The sequence below is a fragment of the Ranitomeya imitator genome, chromosome 3 (assembly GCF_032444005.1).
Source record: "Ranitomeya imitator isolate aRanImi1 chromosome 3, aRanImi1.pri, whole genome shotgun sequence".
In the NCBI taxonomy this organism is placed as follows: domain Eukaryota; kingdom Metazoa; phylum Chordata; class Amphibia; order Anura; family Dendrobatidae; genus Ranitomeya; species Ranitomeya imitator.
Genome location: NC_091284.1, coordinates 585,507,848 through 585,532,758, shown reverse-complemented (window position 1 = coordinate 585,532,758; position 24,911 = coordinate 585,507,848). Strand labels below are relative to the sequence as shown.

Below are 24,911 nucleotides of genomic sequence, written 5' to 3'. Positions count from 1 at the left end.
ACCAGGGTAAACATCGGGTTACTAAGCGCGGCCCACACATTTGTGGAGAATGAAAGGGCTGAAATCCTGTGGGACTTCAAGATCCAGATGGATAAGCAGGTGTTTGCTAACCAACCAGACATTGTGATAATAGACAAGGAAGATGTGGAAGGTGAAGGCAACAGGGATTCCAATGGTGATAGGAGCACCTGGAGCAGTGACCCCTGAGTTGGAAGAATGGCTAAAACAGATCCCAGGAGCAACATCTGAGCTCTTTGTCCAGAAAAGCGCAATGCTGGGAACAACTAAGATCCTGCGCAGATCCCTCAAACTCCTAGGCCTCTGGTAGAGGACCCGAGAATGAGAAAGGACAACAAAAACCACCCCCATTGGGTGTGAGAAGGAAGTTGTTTTTGTTTTCTTTTTTTTTTATGCACATTTGTTATCTCAGGGTTCAAAAATGCCCAATCAAGATATAAAGTTAATTAATCTGATCGGTAAACATCGTAACGAGAAAAAAAAATAGAAATGCCAGGATTAGGGGTTTGTTTTTGTTTTTTGTCACCCCCGCTTTGCAATAAAATGCAATAATAGGCTATTAAAATACCATTATCTTCCCTAAAATGGTATCAATAAAAACATCAGATCAAGCAGCAAAAAAAATAAGTCATCACTCAGCCCTAGATCTTGAAAAATGGAAATGCTATTGGAAAAAAAAAAATTTCCTACAAATTTTCGACATTTTTTTTCACTAAATAAAAAAAAAAAGAACCTATAAATGTTTGGAATCTGCATACTAGTACTGACCTGGAGAACAATATTGCCAGGTCAGTTTTACCATATACTGAACATGGTAAATAAAAAAAACCAATAAACAATTGTAGAATTACATTTTTTTAAAATTTTCCCACAGTAGGAATTTTTTCCGTGTTCCAGTACATGGTGTGGTAAAGTCAATGGCGTCATTCAAAAGTGCAACTCGTTCTGCACAAAACAAGCCTTCATAAGGCTAAATTGAAGAAAAAATAAAAAGTTATGGCTCTTGGGAAAAAGGGGAGGAAAAAATCAAAAACTGAAAAATCGCTGGGTGTGAAGGGGTTAACTGAAATAAAAAGTCTGATAGGGCCATGGATGCATTTTATTCTTTGTTCCCACGACCATTTGTGCGTGAACTTTGATTTAACTTGCTTAATTAGGTCTGCCTTCTAGTTGCTGGACTACTAGTAACAAAGCAGCCAAAAATCATTCATCATATCCGATTGTGGGTAATATGTACTTTTCATTATATAAGGTATATGGGGCTTTTTTTTCAACAATATTGGCAATAGCATGAAGAAATAAAAATGTATTCTCTATTAAAATATTGTGTGAGGGATTCAATCATTTTGATCCATCTGTTTCTGAAGTGATACATAAAACAACACTCTTGTAGCAATGATATTGGTTGTGTAGTTGGGTGTGTAAACAAAAACCACAAAATATTACTCATGTCTGCTGCCCAGATTGACTATGACAGTCTTTGACAATGAAGACATAGAAACTGTAAATGTTTTGGGTTGAGCTATCTTTTAGTCATTTATATGTTCAAGAACAGATGTTAATGACAATCATGCTATAGGTCAAGGAGAATATTAGTAAGTCTATGAGAACTACTCAAGTTATAGGAAAGCAATTAATGGGAAACAAGATGGATTTCAGAAACACCTGACTTTACTTTTTTATGGAGCGTGTTTATCAGCGTTATGGTAACTGAATTAAAAGGAAAACAATAAAAAGACCGAAATGTAAGACTAATATAGCTTTCAAAAAGTAAGGGTATACAGGCCATCCCCCAGAGACTGGTGTGGCAGATGCCTATTTGAGTGTATGGTGTTACTATGCAGTCCTACAAAAGTACAAGTGACTTATTAGGTTTGTATCCCTCCGCCAGCTTTGTCCAAGTCTACACAGCAAAGCAGACAGCTAAATTGTAGCAGACAGAATACCACGCTTCTGTGTATAATCTATAGCGGGTGTAGACAAACTATACATGCATCAGAGAGGATCAGGAAAGCAGGCAAACAAGTGCAGCAGATAGCATAGATGAAAAAGGTGTAGTATTATGGGAAACTGGTATCTCCCAGCAAGGAAGCATATGAAATGTTAACATTACAAGATATTTATTTTGATAAGTAGAAAAATTACATTTAATAAAATGTATCAAACGTCTGATTTATAAGCTAATTTGTAGAATTTTTTTTTTACATTTCACCTACTTGAAAATTTCTTATGATTAGATTCTTAATAAAAAAAATTGCACAGCTTTTTGATTACACATATACAAGCAATCTGTACAGACCGCTAAACTACGTCATCCTGACACAGTCATAACAAAAGGTAATAGAGCATGCATAATAAAAAGGGTTCTGAGCAGCCTTTCGCAAGAATCGGCCAAAGACCAGATAATACAAATAAGAGAAACTTTTCAGAGAGTCTACCAAGAGGCGCATTGGTGTCCGCAAACGACAGTACATAAGTTGGTGCAAGACACAAGCCTTTCAGATTAGAAAAAAAAAGTACACAAACCATCTAAATTTCACCAGTGAATATTCACCTAACATAGACGACATAAAAAAAAATTATGGTGTAACGTATACCTTACTTAATTTGGCAAGGGCAGGCTTATGCTTTGGTGTCACTTCTCAGGACAAAAGTTCAAATTAATAACTTCAAATATAAAGGAGATTTTGGCAAGAAAAACAAGATGGCCTCTGTCAGAAAGCTGAAGACGAGTTTCCCTTACCAAGATCAAAGCTATGGAATGGTCACACTAAAGTGGAGCCTTCAATTTCATATAAAGGTTTTGGAATGGCCAAAACTAACTGTACTCATCTGTAGGAGTATGACCACTAGACTATGGCTAGCACAGAGATTCTGACCATAAAGTCGCACTGTGGCATTAAGCCTAATCATTGTGAATGGGGTTAACTTGTGACCTGAGACCTAACACAACGGTGAGAAGACCGTTCCTAAATATCCAAACCTATTGCTTTTGGATTTTTATTGCATGTCACAAATCACACATGAAGTTGCCATCTTACAGTAGACCACAATGCAAGTCATGTGAGCTCTGCACCTAATCAGCTATGGCCCCACCGTCCCTGCCTTCAGAGATATTGATCATCAACAGGAAGCAAGGGCTGTGGCTGCTCTGACTTGCTCTTGATGTTCTATTTGTCCAAAGACAGAAAGAGTGACGCCGGCACTGACTAGCCGAAGGACTCATGTGACATAACTAGTGATGAGGAAATATATTCGGCACTCAAGATTTCCCGAGCACGCTCAGGTGTCTTCAAGTATTTATAAGTCCTCGGAGATTTAGTTTTCAGCGTCACAGCTGAATGATTTACATCTGTTAGCCAGCATAAGTACATGTGGGGTTGCTAGGGATTCCCCACATGTAATCAAGCTGGCTAACAGATGTAAATCATTCAGCTGTGGCACTGAAAACTTAATCTCTGAGCACTCAAAGAACACCCGAGCGTGCTCAGGAAATCTCGAGTACCGAGTATATTCGCTCATCACTAGACATAACCTCACATGAGCCCGGTAATGTGAGTGCTGACACTGCTGGAACAGCGCCGCCACTGGAGTGAAATATGTGTTTTTTTATTTTAACAGGACCAAACACAAGTAATGAGAAGGGGTTGTCCAAGAAGTGGCCAGATTTTGCTCTACTTTCATTCCCTATGCTTCCCTGAATATCTGATTTCTTGTTTTCTTTAAAAAATAGCAAGCGAAAACACCCATGTCTCTAGATCTGTATGGTGGTTTTTATAGTCTGTACCAAGGATGCGTGGCATTCAGAGGAATAATGAGGAGCAGACTAAAGACATGTCGCCAGAGAATTCAGGGAGCACCACTTTGTAGTTAGTACCATAAAAATTAGCACAAAATAAAAAGTCTCATCTCTCTGGAAACACAAGGTAGATTAAAAAAAAATTAAATCATTTGATCTGGTGACAGGTCCTCTTAAGCGGCTTAAGGCATTGAGACTAGGGGGTAAATTCATTACTCACTTGTATTTCAAATAATACCATTAGTGATGAGTGAACGTGCTGGTATAAGGTGTTATTCAAGCACGCTAGGGTACCAACTGAGTGACCTTGGCGTGCCTGAAAAATATGTTCGAGTCCCTGAGGCTGTATGTCTCACAGCTGTTCGACAGCCACAACGATTGCGGGTATTACCTAAGAAACAGGCCATTCCTGCATGTGTTGTGGCTGTCGTACAGTCGCGAGAGATGCAGCCGCGGGGACTTGAAGTTAGTATTTAAGCATGCCAAAGTCATTCGATTAGCACTCGAGCATGCTCGGAAAGCATCTTATGTGAGTATGTTTGCTCATCACTAAAAATACCATAAAACAATTTGCAGGCTCTCATTCTTTTTAAATCACATTTAACAAAAATGGTGTGAGACCTTAAGTTCATAAAAGTGCAATACCTGCAAGCAGACGAGCACGCAGGACAGCACAGGAAGAAGAGCAGCCCATAGGTGTCTCAGGTCTGAATTCCAAGTAAAACAAGGATGAGCAAGGAGCGTGAGAAGACAGTGTCATCAGGACAGTGAGATGTGATTTATGGGCTTTATTAAATTGCAAGTGTAATAAGCGAATATCCTCCCCACCTATTTAGCTCTTAAACCATAACACCTTTGAAACCTATCACTCCTTGGAAGGCGTAATTAGCAGTGGATTTACTGCACACACACAGGGCCCAACCCCATTTCCACGAGCAGTAACCCTTTAGCTGCCACAGCATTGTGATAGCACAGCCCTGCCATGACTACGGGCACGGTGCAGGGGGTTAATAGCAGTCACAATGAAGAGCTGTATTTACAAGTTTACAGTGCTCTGGTATTTACATTCTAATTGTTAAAGATCTAGTTGTACAGGTTAATAATACATATGTTGTATGCGTAAAAGTTGGAACTGGAGCAGTAGCCAATAGCATTATATTGTAATACCTTTGATCTCTTACAATCTTCCTGGCACATAAATCTTTTGTGTCTTTGGAGATTATTATCTTGAGTTACAGTTTTTCCTTTTCTTCTTATTAAGACATCATTATTTTTACCTTATTATGGCTAATCTCTTCTTTCTTTACAAATAACCACTCCTGGTTTTGCTCAATAGGTGCAGTAAACACGAGCTTTACAAAGCCAACACATATATAGAATGTGCTTAATCTGTTATCGTTCCGTGAGAGCATTGTTTCTACAAGGCTCTGACATTTCATAATGCAATCCTTTGCCTGCCAGACCGCTGCAAGGCAATCCACCAGAAATCAAAGTGAGAAATAAGTATTCCAATCTGAGAGGCGATACCAGGCCGCTGCATGACCACTCCGATCCCATTCAATATAGTGGAAAACGGGGAAAAAAATCAAAAGGAGGTGAAATTGAGCCAAAAATGCAATTGTTTTCTGGGGGTTTTTTTTATGGCATTCATCGTGATATACAAATAAAGTGATACCAAACTTGTATAATTTGTTATATTATATTTGTTATAAAAAAAATTGGAAAATCGTATAAAACTAAATTTTGCTTGTGTCACCATATTCCAAGACTTGCAATTATTCTATTTTTTTTTACCTTGACACAGTTGTCTGAGGACTTGTTTCTTGAGTGGAAAGTTCACAACTTTTTTTATACCACTGGAGTAGATATAATAAGTTTCACAGCTTCTTATTGCACTTTTCCAGTGTTGTCATTAAAAAACCCTAATTCTGGCATTGTTTTTTATTCTTTACAGCTTTTACCAATAGGGTTGATTAATTTTATATTTTGATAGATCTGACTTTAACATAAGCAGATATACCAAATATGATTTTATTTAATGGGGAAAAAGTAGTGATTCAAATGTTATATTTTTTATATAATTTTGTTATCTTATTTAAAATAAAGGTTTTTTTTATATACAGTATATATATTTTTTTACTCTATTAGTGTCTTTAGGGGATTAACCCCTTTCTGAGAAATGTTGTACAATTATGTCATATGCCAGATCTCTGACTTTTATGCAGGTTCACAAGCCAAGCCTGCATCTTTCCCAGCAGATGATGGCTGTATTATTCAGGCATCATCAACCTTTAACAGATAAGGGTGAAGAAGCAATCTCTGATACCAGGATCTAATGCGTGTCGGCAAGTGGTCGAGTCATTCTATGCGCTTATCGCCACACCCGTGATGTGATCCTGGGGTGCCAGTGGTCTGCTGAAGACCTCTGTTCTTGAGATGAAAGTACTCTTGAGAAAGCCAACTTGTAGCTGATGTTCTTAGGAGACAGTGATTTTCACTATACATACCAGTATTTTAGCACTGCAGTGTATAGCACAAGCAATCAAATAATCACAAGTTCACCTAACAAGTACAGTATAAAGTGAAAAAAAAAGTTCAAATCACCTTAATCTGATCAGTAAACAGATAACGAGAAAAACCAATATTGAAATGCTAGAAACAAGTATTTTCGGCCTTCCCAACACTGCAATAAAAGGTGATGAAAACATTGTATCTACCCCAAAATTGTATCAAACACATCAGCTCAGTGTGTATAAATATGCCCTCACATAGCCCCATCGACCAAAATTGGAAAAGTTACAGGTCTCAGAATATGGTGACAAGTGAAAATATCAGAAATACCACTTAAAAAAAACTAAAGAAAACATGAATGTTAGGTATTTATGTAATTGTACTAACCTGGAGAATCTTACTGCCAGGTCAGTTTTACTGTATAGTGAGCATAGTTACACAGGCTGAAAAAGGACCTAGGTCCATCAAGTTCAACCCTTCTGCACCAATTATACATTTTGTCATTAAATTACCTATAGTCCACAAAGTTGAGATTATTGAGGAAATCATCTGGCCTTTTTTTTTTTTTTTTTTTAAAGCCGTCATAGTGTCGGTCATTACTACCTCTTGTGGTTGGGTATTCCACAGTCTGACTGCTCTAACTGCAAAGAACCCTTTCCTGTTTAGCTGTCGGAATCACCTTTCTTCCACCAGTGACAGGTAGCCCTAAGTCCTTAGCATGGTCTTTGAAAGGAATAAGTAATTTGCCAGTCCTTTGTATTGACTATATAATATATATATATATATATATATATATATATATATATATATATATATATATATATATATATATATATATATATATATATATATATATATATACGATAAACTTGGATATAATTTTTTTTTTTTTTAACGCTTTCCAGTGCATCACATGAGAAAGCAAATGGCGTCATTCAAAAATACAAGTCATCCTGGAAAAAGTTATAGCTCCTGGAAATAGAAAAAACTAAAAAGTTAAAATGGAAATTGCCTCTTACGGGAAGGGGTTAAAATCTCCAAAAAGTTTAGTTACTCTAAGGTATAAAGTGCAATAAAAAGATTGCTCCCCAACATGAGACTGAGGGGGGTGCGTATTTGTGAAGGATATAATATATTTTTTTTTTTACACCAAAAAGAAGTACCATATATACTCGAGTATAAGCCGAGATTTTCAGCCCATTTTTTTGGGCTGAAAGTCGCCCTCTCGGCTTATACTCGAGTCTGTTGTGAATTCTGTGGCTGAATTCACTCCTGTGGTCACAAGTGGTACTGCAGCTTCTGAGCTTCCTCCCTCAGGTGTTCTGGTGAGCTCGTTAACTGCTTCATTACTTAACTCCGCCTGATGCTGCTATCCTTGCTCCTTGTCAATGTTTCAGTGTTGGATCTGAGCTTCTCCTGATTGTTCCTGTGACCTGCTGCTCTGTATAGCTAAGTGCTTTTTGCTTTTTTGTTGCTTTTTTTCTGTCCAGCTTGTCTTTTGTTTTGCTGGAAGCTCTGAGACGCAAAGGGTGTACCGCCGTGCCGTTAGTTCGGCACGGTGGTTTTTTTTTGCCCCCTTTGCGTGATTTTGCTTTAGGGTTTTTTGTAGACTGCAAAGTTCGCTTTACTGTCCTCGCTCTGTCCTAGAATATCGGGCCCCACTTTGCTGAATCTATTTCATCCCTAAGTTTTGTCTTTTCATCTTACTCACAGTCATTATATGTGGGGGGCTGCCTTTTCCTTTGGGGAATTTCTCTGGGGCAAGTCAGGCCTATTTTTCTATCTTCAGGCTAGCTAGTTTCTTAGGCTGTGCCGAGTTGCCTAGGTAGTTGTTAGGCGCAATCCACAGCCGCTTTTAGTTGTGTTTAGGATAGGATCAGGTGTGCAGTCTACAGAGTTTCCACGTCTCAGAGCTCGTTCTTGTATTTTTGGGTATTTGTCAGATCACTGTGTGCGCTCTGATCGCTAAGCACACTGTGTTTCTGGATTGCCTTCATAACACCTGTCATTAGCAAACATAACAGTACAAGGAGCCCAAACTAATGATTCTCAATAGAGGGAAAGAAAAAGTTCTGACATCATTTTTTTTTTTTCTGCTCTGTGTTCACTTTTTTTTTTTTTCCCCTAGACATTTGGGTGATTCTGGACACAGGTGTGGACATGGATATTCAGGGTCTGTGCTCTTCAATGGATAATCTCGTTATAAATGTACAAAAAATTCAAGATACTATTGATCAGAAATCTATGTTAGAACCAAGAATTCCTATTCCTGATTTGTTTTTTGGAGATAGAACTAAGTTTCTAAGTTTCAAAAATAATTGTAAGCTATTTCTGGCCTTGAAACCTCATTCTTCTGGTAATCCTATTCAACAGGTTTTGATTATTATTTCTTTTTTGCGCGGCAACCCTCAAGACTGGGCATTTTCTCTTGCGCCAGGAGACCCTGCATTGAGTAGTGTCGATGCGTTTTTCCTGGCGCTCGGATTGCTGTACGATGAGCCTAATTCAGTGGATCAGGCTGAGAAAAATTTGCTGGCTTTGTGCCAGGGTCAGGATGATATAGAAGTATATTGTCAGAAATTTAGGAAATGGTCAGTACTCACTCAGTGGAATGAATCTGCGCTGCAGCTTTGTTTAGAAAGGGTCTCTCTGAGGCTCTTAAGGATGTCATGGTGGGATTTCCTATGCCTGCTGGTTTGAATGAGTCTTTGTCTTTGGCCATTCAGATCGGTCGACGCTTGCGCGAGCGTAAATCTGTGCACCATTTGGCGGTACTGCCTGAGGTTAAACCTGAGCCTATGCAGTGCGATAGGACTATGACTAGAGTTGAACGGCAGGAATAGACGTCTGAATGGTCTGTGTTTCTACTGTGGTGATTCCACTCATGCTATTTCTGATTGTCCTAAGCGCACTAAGCGGTCCGCTAGGTCTGCCGTCATTGGTACTGTACAGTCCAAATTCCTTCTGTCCATTACCTTGATATGCTCTTTGTCGTCGTTTTCTGTCATGGCGTTTGTGGATTCGGGCGCTGCCCTGAATCTGATGGATTTGGATTATGCTAAACGTTGTGGGTTTTTCTTGGAGCCTTTGCGGTGTCCTATTCCATTGAGAGGAATTGATGCTACACCTTTGGCCAAGAATAAACCTCAATACTGGGCCCAGCTGACCATGTGCATGGCTCCTGCACATCAGGAAGTTATTCGCTTTCTGGTGTTGCATAATCTGCATGATGTGGTCGTGTTGGGGTTGCCATGGCTACAAACCCATAATCCAGTATTGGATTGGAATTCCATGTCGGTATCCAGCTGGGGTTGTCAGGGGGTACATGGTGATGTTCCATTTTTGTCGATTTCGTCATCCACCCCTTCTGAGGTCCCAGAGTTCTTGTCTGATTATCAGGATGTATTTGAAGAGCCCAAGTCCGATGCTCTACCTCCGCATAGGGATTGTGATTGTGCTATCAATTTGATTCCTGGTAGTAAATTCCCTAAAGGTCGATTATTTAATTTATCCGTGCCCGAACACGCCGCTATGCGCAGTTATGTGAAGGAATCCCTGGAGAAGGGACATATTCGTCCATCGTCATCACCACTGGGAGCAGGGTTCTTCTTTGTAGCCAAGAAGGATGGTTCGCTGAGACCGTGTATTGATTACCGCCTTCTTAATAAGATCACTGTTAAATTTCAGTATCCCTTGCCATTGTTATCTGACTTGTTTGCTCGGATTAAGGGGGCTAGTTGGTTCACTAAGATAGATCTTCGTGGTGCGTATAATCTGGTGAGAATCAGGCAAGGAGATGAATGGAAAACTGCATTCAATACGCCCGAGGGTCATTTTGAGTATCTAGTGATGCCGTTCGGACTTGCCAATGCTCCATCTGTGTTTCAGTCTTTTATGCATGACATCTTCCGTGAGTATCTGGATAAATTCCTGATTGTTTACTTGGATGACATTTTGATCTTCTCAGATGATTGGGAGTCTCATGTGAAGCAGGTCAGAATGGTTTTTCAGGTCCTGCGTGCTAACTCTTTGTTTGTGAAGGGATCAAAGTGTCTCTTCGGTGTGCAGAAAGTTTCATTTTTGGGGTTCATCTTTTCCCCTTCTACTATCGAGATGGATCCAGTTAAGGTCCAAGCCATCCAGGATTGGATTCAGCCGACATCTCTGAAAAGTCTGCAAAAGTTCCTGGGCTTTGCTAATTTTTATCGTCGCTTCATCTGTAATTTTTCTAGCATTGCCAAACCATTGACCGATTTGACCAAGAAGGGTGCTGATTTGGTTAATTGGTCTTCTGTTGCTGTGGAAGCTTTTCAGGAGTTGAAGCGTCGTTTTTGTTCTGCCCCTGTGTTGTGTCAGCCAGATGTTTCTCTTCCGTTCCAGGTCGAGGTTGATGCTTCGGAGATTGGAGCAGGGGCGGTTTTGTCACAGAGAGGTTCTGATTGCTCAGTGATGAAACCATGTGCTTTCTTTTCCAGGAAGTTTTCGCCCGCTGAGCGTAATTATGATGTGGGCAATCGAGAGTTGCTGGCCATGAAGTGGGCATTCGAGGAGTGGCGTCATTGGCTTGAAGGAGCTAAGCATCGCGTGGTGGTATTGACTGATCATAAGAACTTGACTTATCTCGAGTCTGCCAAGGGCTTGAATCCTAGACAGGCCCGTTGGTCGTTATTTTTTGCCCGCTTCGACTTTGTGATTTCGTACCTTCCGGGCTCTAAAAATGTGAAGGCGGATGCTCTGTCTAGGAGTTTTGTGCCCGACTCTCCGGGTTTATCTGAGCCAGCGGGTATCCTCAAGGAAGGAGTCATTGTGTCTGCCATCTCCCCTGATTTGCGGCGGGTGCTGCAAAAATTTCAGGCGAATAAACCTGATCGTTGTCCAGCAGAGAAACTGTTCGTCCCTGATAGGTGGACTAATAAACTTATCTCTGAACTTCATTGTTCGGTGTTGGCTGGTCATCCTGGAATCTTTGGTACCAGAGAGTTAGTGGCTAGATCCTTCTGGTGGCCATCTCTGTCACGGGATGTACGTACTTTTGTGCAGTCCTGTGGGATTTGTGCTAGGGCTAAGCCCTGCTGTTCTCGTGCCAGTGGGTTGCTTTTGCCCTTGCCGGTCCCAAAGAGGCCTTGGACACATATTTCGATGGATTTCATTTCTGACCTTCCCGTTTCTCAAAAGATGTCAGTCATTTGGGTGGTCTGTGATCGCTTTTCTAAAATGGTCCATCTGGTGCCCTTGGCTAAATTGCCTTCCTCCTCTGATTTGGTACCTTTGTTCTTTCAGCATGTGGTTCGGTTGCATGGCATTCCTGAGAATATTGTTTCTGACAGAGGTTCCCAGTTTGTTTCAAGGTTTTGGCGAGCCTTTTGTGGTAGGATGGGCATTGACCTATCCTTTTCCTCGGCTTTCCATCCTCAGACTAATGGCCAGACCGAACGAACCAATCAGACCTTGGAAACATATCTGAGATGTTTTGTTTCTGCAGACCAGGATGATTGGGTGTCCTTTTTGCCGTTGGCTGAGTTCGCCCTTAATAATCGGGCCAGCTCGGCTACCTTGGTTTCTCCATTTTTTTGCAATTCTGGGTTCCATCCTCGTTTCTCTTCAGGACAGGTTGAGTCTTCGGACTGTCCTGGTGTGGATTCTGTGGTGGATAGGTTGCAGCAGATCTGGACTCAGGTAGTGGACAATTTGATCTTGTCCCAGGAGAAAGCTCAACTTTTCGCTAATCGCAGACGCCGTGTGGGTCCCCGACTTCGTGTTGGGGATCTGGTTTGGTTATCTTCTCGTCATTTTCCTATGAAGGTTTCCTCTCCTAAATTTAAACCTCGTTTTATTGGTCCGTATAGGATTTCTGAGGTTCTCAATCCTGTGTCTTTTCGTTTGACCCTCCCAGACTCCTTTTCCATACATAATGTATTCCATAGGTCGTTGTTGCGGAGATACGTGGCACCTATGGTTCCATCTGTTGAGCCTCCTGCCCCGGTTTTGGTGGAGGGGGAATTGGAGTATATTGTGGAGAAGATTTTGGATTCTCGTGTTTCTAGACGGAAACTCCAGTATCTGGTTAAATGGAAGGGTTATGCTCAGGAAGATAATTCCTGGGTTTTTGCCTCTGATGTTCATGCTTCCGATCTTGTTCGTGCCTTTCATGCGGCTCATCCTGGTCGGCCTGGGGGCTCTGGTGAGGGTTCGGTGACCCCTCCTCAAGGGGGGGGTACTGTTGTGAATTCTGTGGCTGAATTCACTCCTGTGGTCACAAGTGGTACTGCAGCTTCTGAGCTTCCTCCCTCAGGTGTTCTGGTGAGCTCGTTAACTGCTTCATTACTTAACTCCGCCTGATGCTGCTATCCTTGCTCCTTGTCAATGTTTCAGTGTTGGATCTGAGCTTCTCCTGATTGTTCCTGTGACCTGCTGCTCTGTATAGCTAAGTGCTTTTTGCTTTTTTGTTGCTTTTTTTCTGTCCAGCTTGTCTTTTGTTTTGCTGGAAGCTCTGAGACGCAACGGGTGTACCGCCGTGCCGTTAGTTCGGCACGGTGGGTTTTTTTTGCCCCCTTTGCGTGGTTTTGCTTTAGGGTTTTTTGTAGACTGCAAAGTTCGCTTTACTGTCCTCGCTCTGTCCTAGAATATCGGGCCCCACTTTGCTGAATCTATTTCATCCCTACGTTTTGTCTTTTCATCTTACTCACAGTCATTATATGTGGGGGGCTGCCTTTTCCTTTGGGGAATTTCTCTGGGGCAAGTCAGGCCTATTTTTCTATCTTCAGGCTAGCTAGTTTCTTAGGCTGTGCCGAGTTGCCTAGGTAGTTGTTAGGCGCAATCCACAGCCGCTTTTAGTTGTGTTTAGGATAGGATCAGGTGTGCAGTCTACAGAGTTTCCACGTCTCAGAGCTCGTTCTTGTATTTTTGGGTATTTGTCAGATCACTGTGTGCGCTCTGATCGCTAAGCACACTGTGTTTCTGGATTGCCTTCATAACACCTGTCATTAGCAAACATAACACGAGTCATACCCAGGGGTCTTCAGGGGAGGATGAGCGGGGGCAGTCTAATAATACTCACCTGCTCCTGGCGCAGTCCCTGGTTCTCCAGGCGCTGACAGCTTCTTCCTGTACTGAGCGATCACATGGTACTGCTCATTACAGTAATGAATATGCGGCTCCACCTCCCCTAGTATGGAGCATCTTATGGGGTCCATCATGAACTGTATGGAGCATTATATGGGGCTCCTGATTCATTATGGATATTCAAAAACACTTAACCTACTGATGTCTCAATTAATTTTACTTTTATTGGTATCTATTTTTACTTTCGAAATTTACCAGTAGCTGCTGCATTTCCCACCCTAGGCTCGAGTCATTAAGTTTTCCCAGTTTTTTGTGGCAAAATTAGGGGGGTCGGCTTATACTCAGGTCGGCTTATACTCGAGTATATACGGTACATTTCGGTGCATGTTCTTATTGAGGCACAAGTTTGCAACTTTTTGGGACTTTATGGGGAAGTGGGCACATTAAGCCAAGCGAATAGCCACCACAAGCAAAACAGACTTAAGTTCCCCACATGCTACATTTTCTCCTGTATTCCAAAAGCGGCAGAATTAAAATTATACTATACATAATTAAACAACAAGAATTGATGTTAGTACTTATTTGCCAATGGCTGTTGAAGTTGAGTACTCTCCCACTTGTGTAAATATGAGTGAAAGCCAGATACTGTTACAAAAAAAAAAATCTGATAAGCAACAGGCTTCAGTATTAATCAAACTGCATACATCGCAAACCATAGTTTTCTTGTTTTGCAAAAAAAAGTCAAACTGAGGTACGGTACCTTGTTTTGGGTCACCATTACATTGCCCAGAAGCCTTCTGAACCACTGTACAAGATTTGCATATTACCCATATATAATAAGCTTTCAGTTTTATCAAAATTATTCATTCTACTGCAGACAAGGTTTTACAAGTCACAATTGTTTTGCCGTTTGCAATAAACTAATGGAGAACAATTCTAATAGCTCAACACAATTATTATAGCAAACGGTTCCTCCAAATTCAATACAAAATGCAACCCCTTCATGAGAAGCATCTTAAGTACTTAGTAGAGAATCCTTGGACGTACGGATGACCAGATGCAAACGCTACCATTTTTAGCCTGTTTCTTATTTCTGTAGGATTCAAGTTACGACATTTGCAACATTTTCCAAGACTTCTGAAACCCAGACTTGGTGCACTCGGAACAATGCTTGGGATCAATGTCCAATAGGAAAGAATGGTTGTAGATGACGAGGAAAAAGCTAACATATTAAACACCTTCTTCTCCACAGTATTCACGGTGGAAAAAGAAATGCTAGGTGAAATCCCAAGAAACAATGAAAACCCTATATTAAGAGTCACCAATCTAACCCAAGAAGAGGTGCGAAACCGGCTAAATAAGATTAAAATAGATAAATCTCCAGGTCCGGATGGCATACACCCACGAGTACTAAGAGAACTAAGTAATGTAATAGATAAACCATTATTTCTTATTTTTAGGGACTCTATAGCGACAGGGTCTGTTCCGCAGGACTGGCGCATAGCAAATGTGGTGCCAATATTCAAAAAGGGCTCTAAAAGTGAACCTGGAAATTATAGGCCAGTAAGTCTAACCTCTATTGTTGGTAAAATATTTGAAGGGTTTCTGAGGGATGTTATTCTGGATTATCTCAATGAGAATAACTGTTTAACTCCATATCAGCATGGGTTTATGAGAAATCGCTCCTGTCAAACCAATCTAATCAGTTTTTATGAAGAGGTAAGCTATAGACTGGACCACGGTGAGTCATTGGACGTGGTATATCTCGATTTTTCCAAAGCGTTTGATACCGTGCCGCACAAGAGGTTGGTACACAAAATGAGAATGCTTGGTCTGGGGGAAAATGTGTGTAAATGGGTTAGTAACTGGCTTAGTGATAGAAAGCAGAGGGTGGTTATAAATGGTATAGTCTCTAACTGGGTCGCTGTGACCAGTGGGGTACCGCAGGGGTCAGTATTGGGACCTGTTCTCTTCAACATATTCATTAATGATCTGGTAGAAGGTTTACACAGTAAAATATCGATATTTGCAGATGATACAAAACTATGTAAAGCAGTTAATACAAGAGAAGATAGTATTCTGCTACAGATGGATCTGGATAAGTTGGAAACTTGGGCTGAAAGGTGGCAGATGAGGTTTAACAATGATAAATGTAAGGTTATACACATGGGAAGAGGGAATCAATATCACCATTACACACTGAACGGGAAACCACTGGGTAAATCTGACAGGGAGAAGGACTTGGGGATCCTAGTTAATGATAAACTTACCTGGAGCAGCCAGTGCCAGGCAGCAGCTGCCAAGGCAAACAGGATCATGGGGTGCATTAAAAGAGGTCTGGATACACATGATGAGAGCATTATACTGCCTCTGTACAAATCCCTAGTTAGACCGCACATGGAGTACTGTGTCCAGTTTTGGGCACCGGTGCTCAGGAAGGATATAATGGAACTAGAGAGAGTACAAAGGAGGGCAACAAAATTAATAAAGGGGATGGGAGAACTACAATACCCAGATAGATTAGCGAAATTAGGATTATTTAGTCTAGAAAAAAGACGACTGAGGGGCGATCTAATAACCATGTATAAGTATATAAGGGGACAATACAAATATCTCGCTGAGGATCTGTTTATACCAAGGAAGGTGACGGGCACAAGGGGGCATTCTTTGCGTCTGGAGGAGAGAAGGTTTTTCCACCAACATAGAAGAGGATTCTTTACTGTTAGGGCAGTGAGAATCTGGAATTGCTTGCCTGAGGAGGTGGTGATGGCGAACTCAGTCGAGGGGTTCAAGAGAGGCCTGGATGTCTTCCTGGAGCAGAACAATATTGTATCATACAATTATTAGGTTCTGTAGAAGGACGTAGATCTGGGGATTTATTATGATGGAATATAGGCTGAACTGGATGGACAAATGTCTTTTTTCGGCCTTACTAACTATGTTACTATGTTACTATGTAATAATGCCAACATTTCAGCTTCTCCACAGAAGTCACTGTTTTCTCCTAAGATATCTTAATAATTTGTTGAATACATCTTGTCCTCCTCACACTGCAGGATTTCAGTGGTAGAGGAAACTAAATAACCACATGAGTCAACATGGTTCACTGTAATCAGGCTGTTCTGTTCAGCATATACTTCATCTATCCTCCTCCAGACATATCACTAGTCAATAGGCCTGAAAAATTGCACTTTTGTTTAATTGCTTCACACAACAGAAACCCAAACTTCAGTGCATTTTTATCTGGTTTTTAAGATATTGGGCCCATATTTCTTTTGCGTTTGGGTCAGGAGAGGTATACATCTTCGAGTTAGGTAGGACATGAAAGATGTTCAAGGTTTATTATCCACCTTACTTTGCAAACTGAAACCTCAGTGCCTGCTGCCACCAAATCTTAACACCTTAACAGAATACAAAACTTGATGAATCAGAAAGTCTCCCCAGTATATAAAGACATCAACAAGACACGAGCAAGGTAAAGTCCAATAAATTAGTCCAACACACTTCTCAAGAACTTAAGATCGTCAGTGTGCTAAAGTTTTTATTTTATTTTATTAGCAGAATGCACATCATTCAGAATCCTCCGTTTTTCTCACACTTCCAATACTAGCGTGTCCCACTTGATGTTGTTGTTCTCCATCCTGCTGAAACCAGTTGTTACATAAGTGATCCACACCTGTACTACAATCACAAATTTCCTGAAACGAACAACTGGACATATAGCGACACTGCCAGGAAGTTTACAGCCAACTAGGTTTTTTATTATACTTACAAAAATAAACGCATAAAAAGACCACACAAGTGGAGTGCCAGCTTCTATCCTGCCCTGGGTTTCGCCTTTCGGCTTCTTCAGAAGAAAGCCACCAAATCTTGCTGCAGGTATTTCGCAATCATTTGAAGATTACTGACCAACTGCCACCTCAGAAATTCGGTGGCAGGTGATGACCGTCTTCTTTTTCTGTCATTGTCTATCCAGTGTCATTTTGAACTTTGAACTTACAAACTAAGCATCCAATTGTATCTCTATTGAACGTTCACAAAAAGTATCTTGGGCTATGTTCACACGTTCCTGATTTCCCTCCTTTTTTTTCAGGACTAAAAACCGCAGCTCTTGGCAGAAAACGCAGGTCCTTTTTTTGGTGCTTTTTTGATGCGTTTTTTTATGCGTTTTTTTATGCAGTTTTCTATGCAGAGTCTGTGTGTTTTCTAGGAAGTTTTTTAGGGTTAAAATGGCTGAAAATACCCTAACCCTACCCCTCACCCTACCCCTCACCCTAACCCTATTCTAACCTTAGTGGAAAAAAAAAAATTCTTAATTTTTTTTATTGTCCCTACCTATGGAGGTGACAAAGGGGGGGGGGGGGGGGGGGGGGTTATTTACTATTTTTTTTATTTTGATCACTGAGATATAACCTATCTCAGTGATCAAAATGCACTTTGGAACGAATCTGCCGGCCGGCAGATTCGGCGGGCGCACTGCGCATGCGCCCGCCATTTTGCAAGATGGCGGCGCCCAGGGAGAAGACGGCCGGACGGACACCGGGAGGCCGGGTAAGTATAAGGGGGGGATGAGGGCACGGGGGGGCGTCGGAGCACGGGGGGTGGCATCGGAGCACGGGGGGGTGGCATCGGAGCACGGGGGGGCAGCCACACTGCAGCGGTTCTGCACCACAAACCGCAGAAAACCCGCAGAAAACCCGCAGATATTTTTTTCATCTGCGGGTTTTACTGCGGGTTTGACCTCACAATGGAGGTCAATGGGTGCAGAACCGCTGCAGTTCCGCAAAAAGAAGTGACATGGTACTTCTTTTTTACCGCGGCTATTCAGCGCGGCTTTTTTCGCGATTTTCCGCAATGTGGGCACAGCAGTTCCTGTTTTCCATAGGGTACATTGTAATGTACCCTGCATGGAAAACAGTTGCGGACCCGCAGCGGGAAAATCGCGGCGATTCCGCATGAAAAAAAGGATGGTGTGAACATGGCCTTAAGATTCTGGAGTGGCCTCCAGTTGCCTTACTTAAACCGCATAGATTTTTGGTGTGATTTGAAGAAAGTGCTTCCTACAAGATCGGGTTTTGAATTCTCTAGCACAGAATAAATCTGTTGCAGTGTAGTGCTGCCAAACAAGGGTTCTTTGGATTGTTGAAAGAGCCAAAAGTTTTACGGTAAAGGTGGAGTTTTCTTTTTTTTTTTTAACAATTTCCCTGTGCTAAAAAGATGTGATAATTCAAGTTTAAAATCTTGAATCTAATCTACCACACCTATAATAAAGTGAATCCTGCACCTCAATATGTATCAACATGAGAAACTTATTGTACCCATTCATCTTCTGTACCTCAACCTGACGCATGCAATATATAGTGCATCCTACAAATGAACATAAAATGGATTAAATTTCTAATCACTGGGGAATAAATTATCTGCTTTCAGTTCAGAAATGCTGTGCCTTGCAGTACTATATTATCTACGCTTATGTGCCAAAGCGACTCACTTTCTGAACTGTAGAAAAACCATAAGGCTAGGTTCCCATTGCGTTAGGGCAATCAGTTTAGCGCATAGCGCTAGAGGGTTACGCTAATGCAATGTATTTTTGGGGGTCGCGTTTAACATCCCCACTAGCGCAGATCCCCGATCTGCGAGAGCGGGGAATGGGCCTCGGGTGCGCCTCGGATGCTGCAAGCAGCATCCAAGGCGCGTCTCAAAATAACGGCACATCGCTAGCGCGTGCCGAAAATGGCACGCGCTAGCGATGCGCGTTAACATTGCTGCCAATGGGTGCGCTACCGGACGCGTTGCACGGCGTTAATTTCGCCGTGCAACGCTGTCCGTTAGCGCTGTCCCATTAACGCAATGGGAACCTAGCCTAACAGTGCATGCACTATGTATGAGCTTTAGTGTTAAAAACTGGTCCTAGATTCAAGCAAAGTTGTAGAGATGACTGACAAACTCAATACATTTTTAGCCATTGGTAAAAATGTTATCCTTTCTGATAACCAATATAAATGAAATAAAAAGCTGTTCTATATTGTTGCCTATATTTTTTGCTGAGTTCAACAAGAACAAAGCAGTTGGATCTATCATGAATTGTCGGATGGAGGTCATAGGCCATTCTTCCAATATGCAAGAATGGTAGCATTCCAGCACTGAAATTAGAAAAAAACAAAACACTGGAGCGTTGCTTTAGAACTATAAAAATATTTCAATATATATGTTATTTACCTGCATGAAGTCCAAAAACGTAAAAGGTAGCAAGTCATCCAGGTGACCAATATCTTTGGAAAACCTGTTCAATATTCTTCCTATAAAAAAAATGAATTAGAAAGAGATAAAAATCAATTTATGAGAGAATACACATAATACAAGTTTATTTCTGGTTGTTGATGGGATGAAAAACAAAAAAGTACTTTCAGGAAGGTTTACTCAAACGCTGCCACTATATGTAATACCCACTTCACCCAATAAGTCATCATTATTTTGATATAATGCCGTTAACACACTTTTTTATTTAGACGTACATTTTTTTCTAATTGCTTATTGCCTCAGAAGTATGAAAATTGGAATTGCTCCCTACAAAAAACTTTTCTTCTGATAGTGGCATTTTCAAATATTCCTATTTTGAATGATAAATATAAAATACCTACAGGGGATATGACAAGTCTACACACCCTGTTACAATGCCAGGCTTCTGCAATTTAAAACAAATCATACCAATTAGAGTCATTTCAGCAACTTTTCCACTTTTAATGTCACCCTTAGGCCCCAATTCATCAAGACTGTTAATATTGACGCCAGTCTTGATCAAGGGCTTTGTTGCAGTCCGACACTCTGGATTCATTGAGAAGTGAATGGCTGTTAATGATTCAGAGACATCTGACAAGTGGCATGTGCCTTGCCAAAAATCTTACTCTAGTCAGAGACTGGAGTAAGGTTTTTGGAATAAGGTACACAACAGCTTGCCATAATTTAGAAGAGCTGTGGCATGATGCTCCAGTTTCATCACAGATCTGTCTATTGTGGCAGAACTGGGTGAAAACACCAAAAGTCGGAAACTTTTCTAACCAATTTACGATGGAATTCTGGCATAATCGAATTGATGAATCAGGGCCATAGTCAGGACAAATTCTGTGGGAAACAAACTGAAATCATTTTGAGGGGGAAATAAATATAACAAAACTAAAATAATGTGGTTGCATCATTGTGAGCACACACAACAGGGGATGTGGTTGTGTTCAAAATTACCCAATCACTTGTAAACTTATGGTAAATAGTAGCCAGTACACCGGTGCCATCATTTACAATGATAATTAACGCCATAGAAAGTTGGACTGTTCTAGTAGCGCCTGCTGAGATTTCCTGAGATCAGTCAGGAAAAGGGCTCAAAGAATTTTCTAATTTCAGTACATAGGCTATGGAACACTGAAGACAGATGTCAAGAAGTGGCCTAAATTTCGCACAACAGTGACATTTCATAGAACTTTGATGAAAAGACCATAAGAAAGTTAGTCTGAGAGGAAGCAAAGGAGCCTATAGTAACATTAAAGCAAACCTAGCAGCAGGATTTTGCTCAGTAAACTACAGACACTGTAATACAGATTAAAACGATACCTCGGTTGATGAAATCAGTATTTTGGTTGTGGTTTAATCTGCTATTTGCGGTTTTCAGTTTAGGAGATTCTCATGGTTCGGGGCGACGTGTGTGTGTGTGTGTGTGTGTGTGTGTGTGTGTGTGTGTGTGGTCTTTATATGGTGCTCTGCTTACATATGCATCCTTATGGGCTTACAACAGGTCACAGATCCTTCAGTGACCTGCCTCCTATTTTGCATAATGCATATACTATAGTGTGGTCACACACACACACACACAGGTCCACCCCGAAGAAAGTGAATATCATTAACTGAAAACTACAAGTAAAGATTAAGCAACAACCACAAGGCAGATTTCATCAACCAAGGTATCATTGTATTCAGTATAACAGCGCCAACCAGACAGTGTATGTAGGTTACTGTGCACAATCCTGCTGACAGGTTCGCCTTAGAGGAGCTGCAGGAAATTCAGGTTGTGTACTAGTTGCATCCTGAATGTGACTACAATCTCCTGTATTCTTTAAATCTCCAGCCTGTGGTGTAGGGTAGCAAGACAGAAACCGTTTCTCACAAAGAAAAACACCCAAGCCCAGATTTTTAGCCAAAATGACCAAGTCTATCGAAAACTTGTGGAAAACCATGCTATGGTCTGATGAGATCAAGGTTAAAGTTTTGAGCAAGAATTCCAAAAGATATGTCTGGTGCAATGCCAACACTGCACATCACCAAAATCTGTGAGTTAAACCAAAAGGGGATGTAGACAGGAGCTGCCCTCATAATCTGACAGATTTGGAGTGCAATTGCAAGAAAGAGTGGGCAAAAATTGCCAATTCTAGATGTGTCATGCTGATAGACTCGTACCCAAAAAGAAAGCTGTCAAATTCATAGTAACATAGTAACATAGTTAGTAAGGCCGAAAAAAGACATTTGTCCATCCAGTTCAGCCTATATTCCATCATAATAAATACCCAGATCTACGTCCTTCTACAGAACCTAATAATTGTATGATACAATATTGTTCTGCTCCAGGAAGACATCCAGGCCTTCAACAAGGCAGAAGTTTCACAATAGATAAGGACACCGCTGACCCTGCTCCCCATTCCCCGTGACCGTTTCACTAGTTCAAAAGCCTCAATGGCCTGTGTGAACATTTCAACATTTTAATTTTTTATTTTCATTAAAAAAATTTAAATATGGAAAAAAGAAACGCAGACAAAAAAAAACCATTTATCACACATGCTCTTTATCCTTTTACAACTCAGTTTCAGCAGTAATGTAAAGACAAAATTTACACTTCAGCCAGGGTAAATTGGTTTAATAAGTACACTTCTGTGCTTAGTGATATACTAGTATTACAGCCTTTTCTTGACTGGGAAAATTTTTCCATTAAAAGGTAATTTGTAAAATTTAAGACTTGAAATTAATAAATTGGTGATGTCTTTAATAGATCTGGACATATTGGCCAAATACTAAAAATAGGTTACATAACGAAGCTGAATTAGAGCTGCAGAATAATGTTTCTTTTCAAGTGCGTATCTCAGGTGGAAAAAAAAAAGACTTTACCAGAATAAGATAAGTTTAATAAAAATCAAGTGGCGGATCCTTGATATTTCTTCGGGGTAGTAGAATTGCTAATTGAATGCCACAAACTTGAGGACAGAGCTTAAACCTTCAAAATGTAATTTACAGTTGTACCTATCAGAAATGTACTGGGATTAAAAAGGCTATCCGCGGGGAGGAGAAGATTCGTTTTAAAAGAAAAACAGGGATGTGATTAGGCCTTTAGAGCATTTAAGCTATATTCAAATGAACATTAGCCTCTGAATAAAATTGCATTCCAGATATTCTTCATCTTCTGATAAGCAGAAGATCAAAAGCAATGTTAACAATTCCAACTCCCCTAGTGTAAAGACAAACAACCTGCATGGGTGAAGTAAGCATTACACAGAAACTTACTGAAGTGCCCAATAGGCTTTGCATCTAATGAAATTCTGGCATTGTACAGTATGAAGCAAATATGAACGTGACCATCACCTTACGTGTAACGTAATACAACAGAGCCATTACAAATATTCTATATGATCAATGCCGAATTACAAAACATGGAAAAAGTCGATGCCTGTCGTTTTAGGAATCTTTCCAGAATAAGCTGTCCTGTGTTTGTATATAAGTAATAGCACTATTTCTGGCCATTGTTTGACCTGTATCCTGTGCTTTCACCAGTTTTACCCACTGCAGATTAATCTTTAATAATCAGTTTTCTCTGAGCTACTGGGTGAAGAATAGCTTCTATAATGTCTTCCATACACAGTATAGAGCAACAGAGGGATTTCTTTTTATTTTGCTTAGCACATGTTCGGACGCAGCAGGAGCATGGAGATTAAAGGTAGTCTGTAATCCCAAAAAGCCAATTCGGCTACTTAAGAATTTATGCTGAGGACACAGTGGTTTGTGAAAGTATTAACCCAACTTGGCATCTTTTCTGTTTTTTCTACCTCACAACCTGGAATTTCATTTTTTTTTAGGATTTGTATCAGTTTATGTAAAGAACATGCCTACAACTGTGAACATTTGTTTTTTTTTATTGTAAAGCAAACAACAAATAGGACAAAATAACTAAAAATTTCAGTGTGTATAACTATCCAGTCAGTACTTTGTAGAGCCTCCTTTTGCAGATAGTCGCTTTGGATAAGTCTCTATGGAGCTTTCCACATCTTGCCACTGCTCCAGCTCCATCAAATTAGATGGTACCTCTGATGAAGAGCAATCTTCAAGTCTGACCACATATTCTTAATTCGATTAAGGTCAGGGCTTTAACTGGGCCACTTCAAAACATTTACATGTTTCCATTCAAGTGTTTTAGCAGTATGATTTGTTTCACTGTCTTGTTGTAAGGTGAACCTCCATCCCAGTATCAAATTACTGACAGATTGAAACAAGTTTATCCCTGTATTTCACAACTATCCCCTTGATTTGGACCATTTTCCCTGTCCCTACTGCTGAAAAACATACTCACAGCATGATGCTACCACCACCATGCTTTACTGTGAGGATGGTGTTCTTGGGGTGATGAGCTGTGTTGGTTTGGTGCCAGAGTTAAATTTTGGTCTCATCTGACCACAGCACCTTCCTCCATACAATTGAGGAGTCTCCCACGTCTCTTGACAATCTCAAAATGAGCCATACAATTTTTGTTTAAGTAAAGGTTTTCTACTGCCCAATCCTCCATAATGGTCAACTCTATGGAGTGTACGGCTTATTGTGGTCATATGGACAGATACTCCAGCCTCCGATTGTGAAGTCTGCAGTTCCTTCAGGGATACCTTTGGTCTCAGTACTACCCCTCTCATTAATGCCCTCCTTGCCCAGGCATCGGCAGGTTTGTTGTGGCACTGTGTTCTTTCCATTTGATGATAATGGATTTGATGGTGTTCCTGGGGATCATCATAGATTTTGTTTTGTTTTTTTTTTTGCTTTTTTTTATTTTAAATAACCAAATCCTGACTTGTAAGTCTCAAGAACTTTGTCCATAACTTGTTTGGAGATATCCTTGGTCTTAATAGTGTTTGGTTAGTGGTACCAATTGCTTAATGGTGTTGCAGTCGTTATGGCCGCTCAGAAAAGGTGCGTATATACTGACATACCATGTCCCTCTTAGACTGCGCGCAGGTGGACTTCCTTTCACTAAGTATGTGACTTATGAAAGTAATTACTTGCACCAAACATTTGGGGGGGATTTATAGCAAAAGGGGTGAATACATATGCACATGCCAATTTTTAATTATTTGATCCCATAAATTTAATGTATGCCTATATTTTTTATACCACTTTGGTGTGTATACAATCTTTTGATCGCCCATTATTGCATTTTTATTGCAATGTTGCAGAGACCCCCAAAAAAGTAATTCTGGTGTTTTAAATTTTTTTCTCACTACAT

At 40.6% G+C, this 24,911-nt stretch overlaps 1 protein-coding gene across 2 annotated transcripts in view; it reads right to left on the bottom strand.

Moving 5' to 3' along the window:
* Positions 1-24,911, bottom strand: part of ABCC4 (ATP binding cassette subfamily C member 4 (PEL blood group)) — a 440,057-nt gene that overhangs the window by 163,743 nt on the left and 251,403 nt on the right. For both annotated transcript variants that reach the window (XM_069758043.1, XM_069758042.1), the window contains exon 20: positions 19,610-19,689. In XM_069758043.1, coding sequence (XP_069614144.1) covers positions 19,610-19,689 — 80 coding nt within the window. The remainder of the gene's footprint in view (positions 1-19,609; positions 19,690-24,911) is intronic.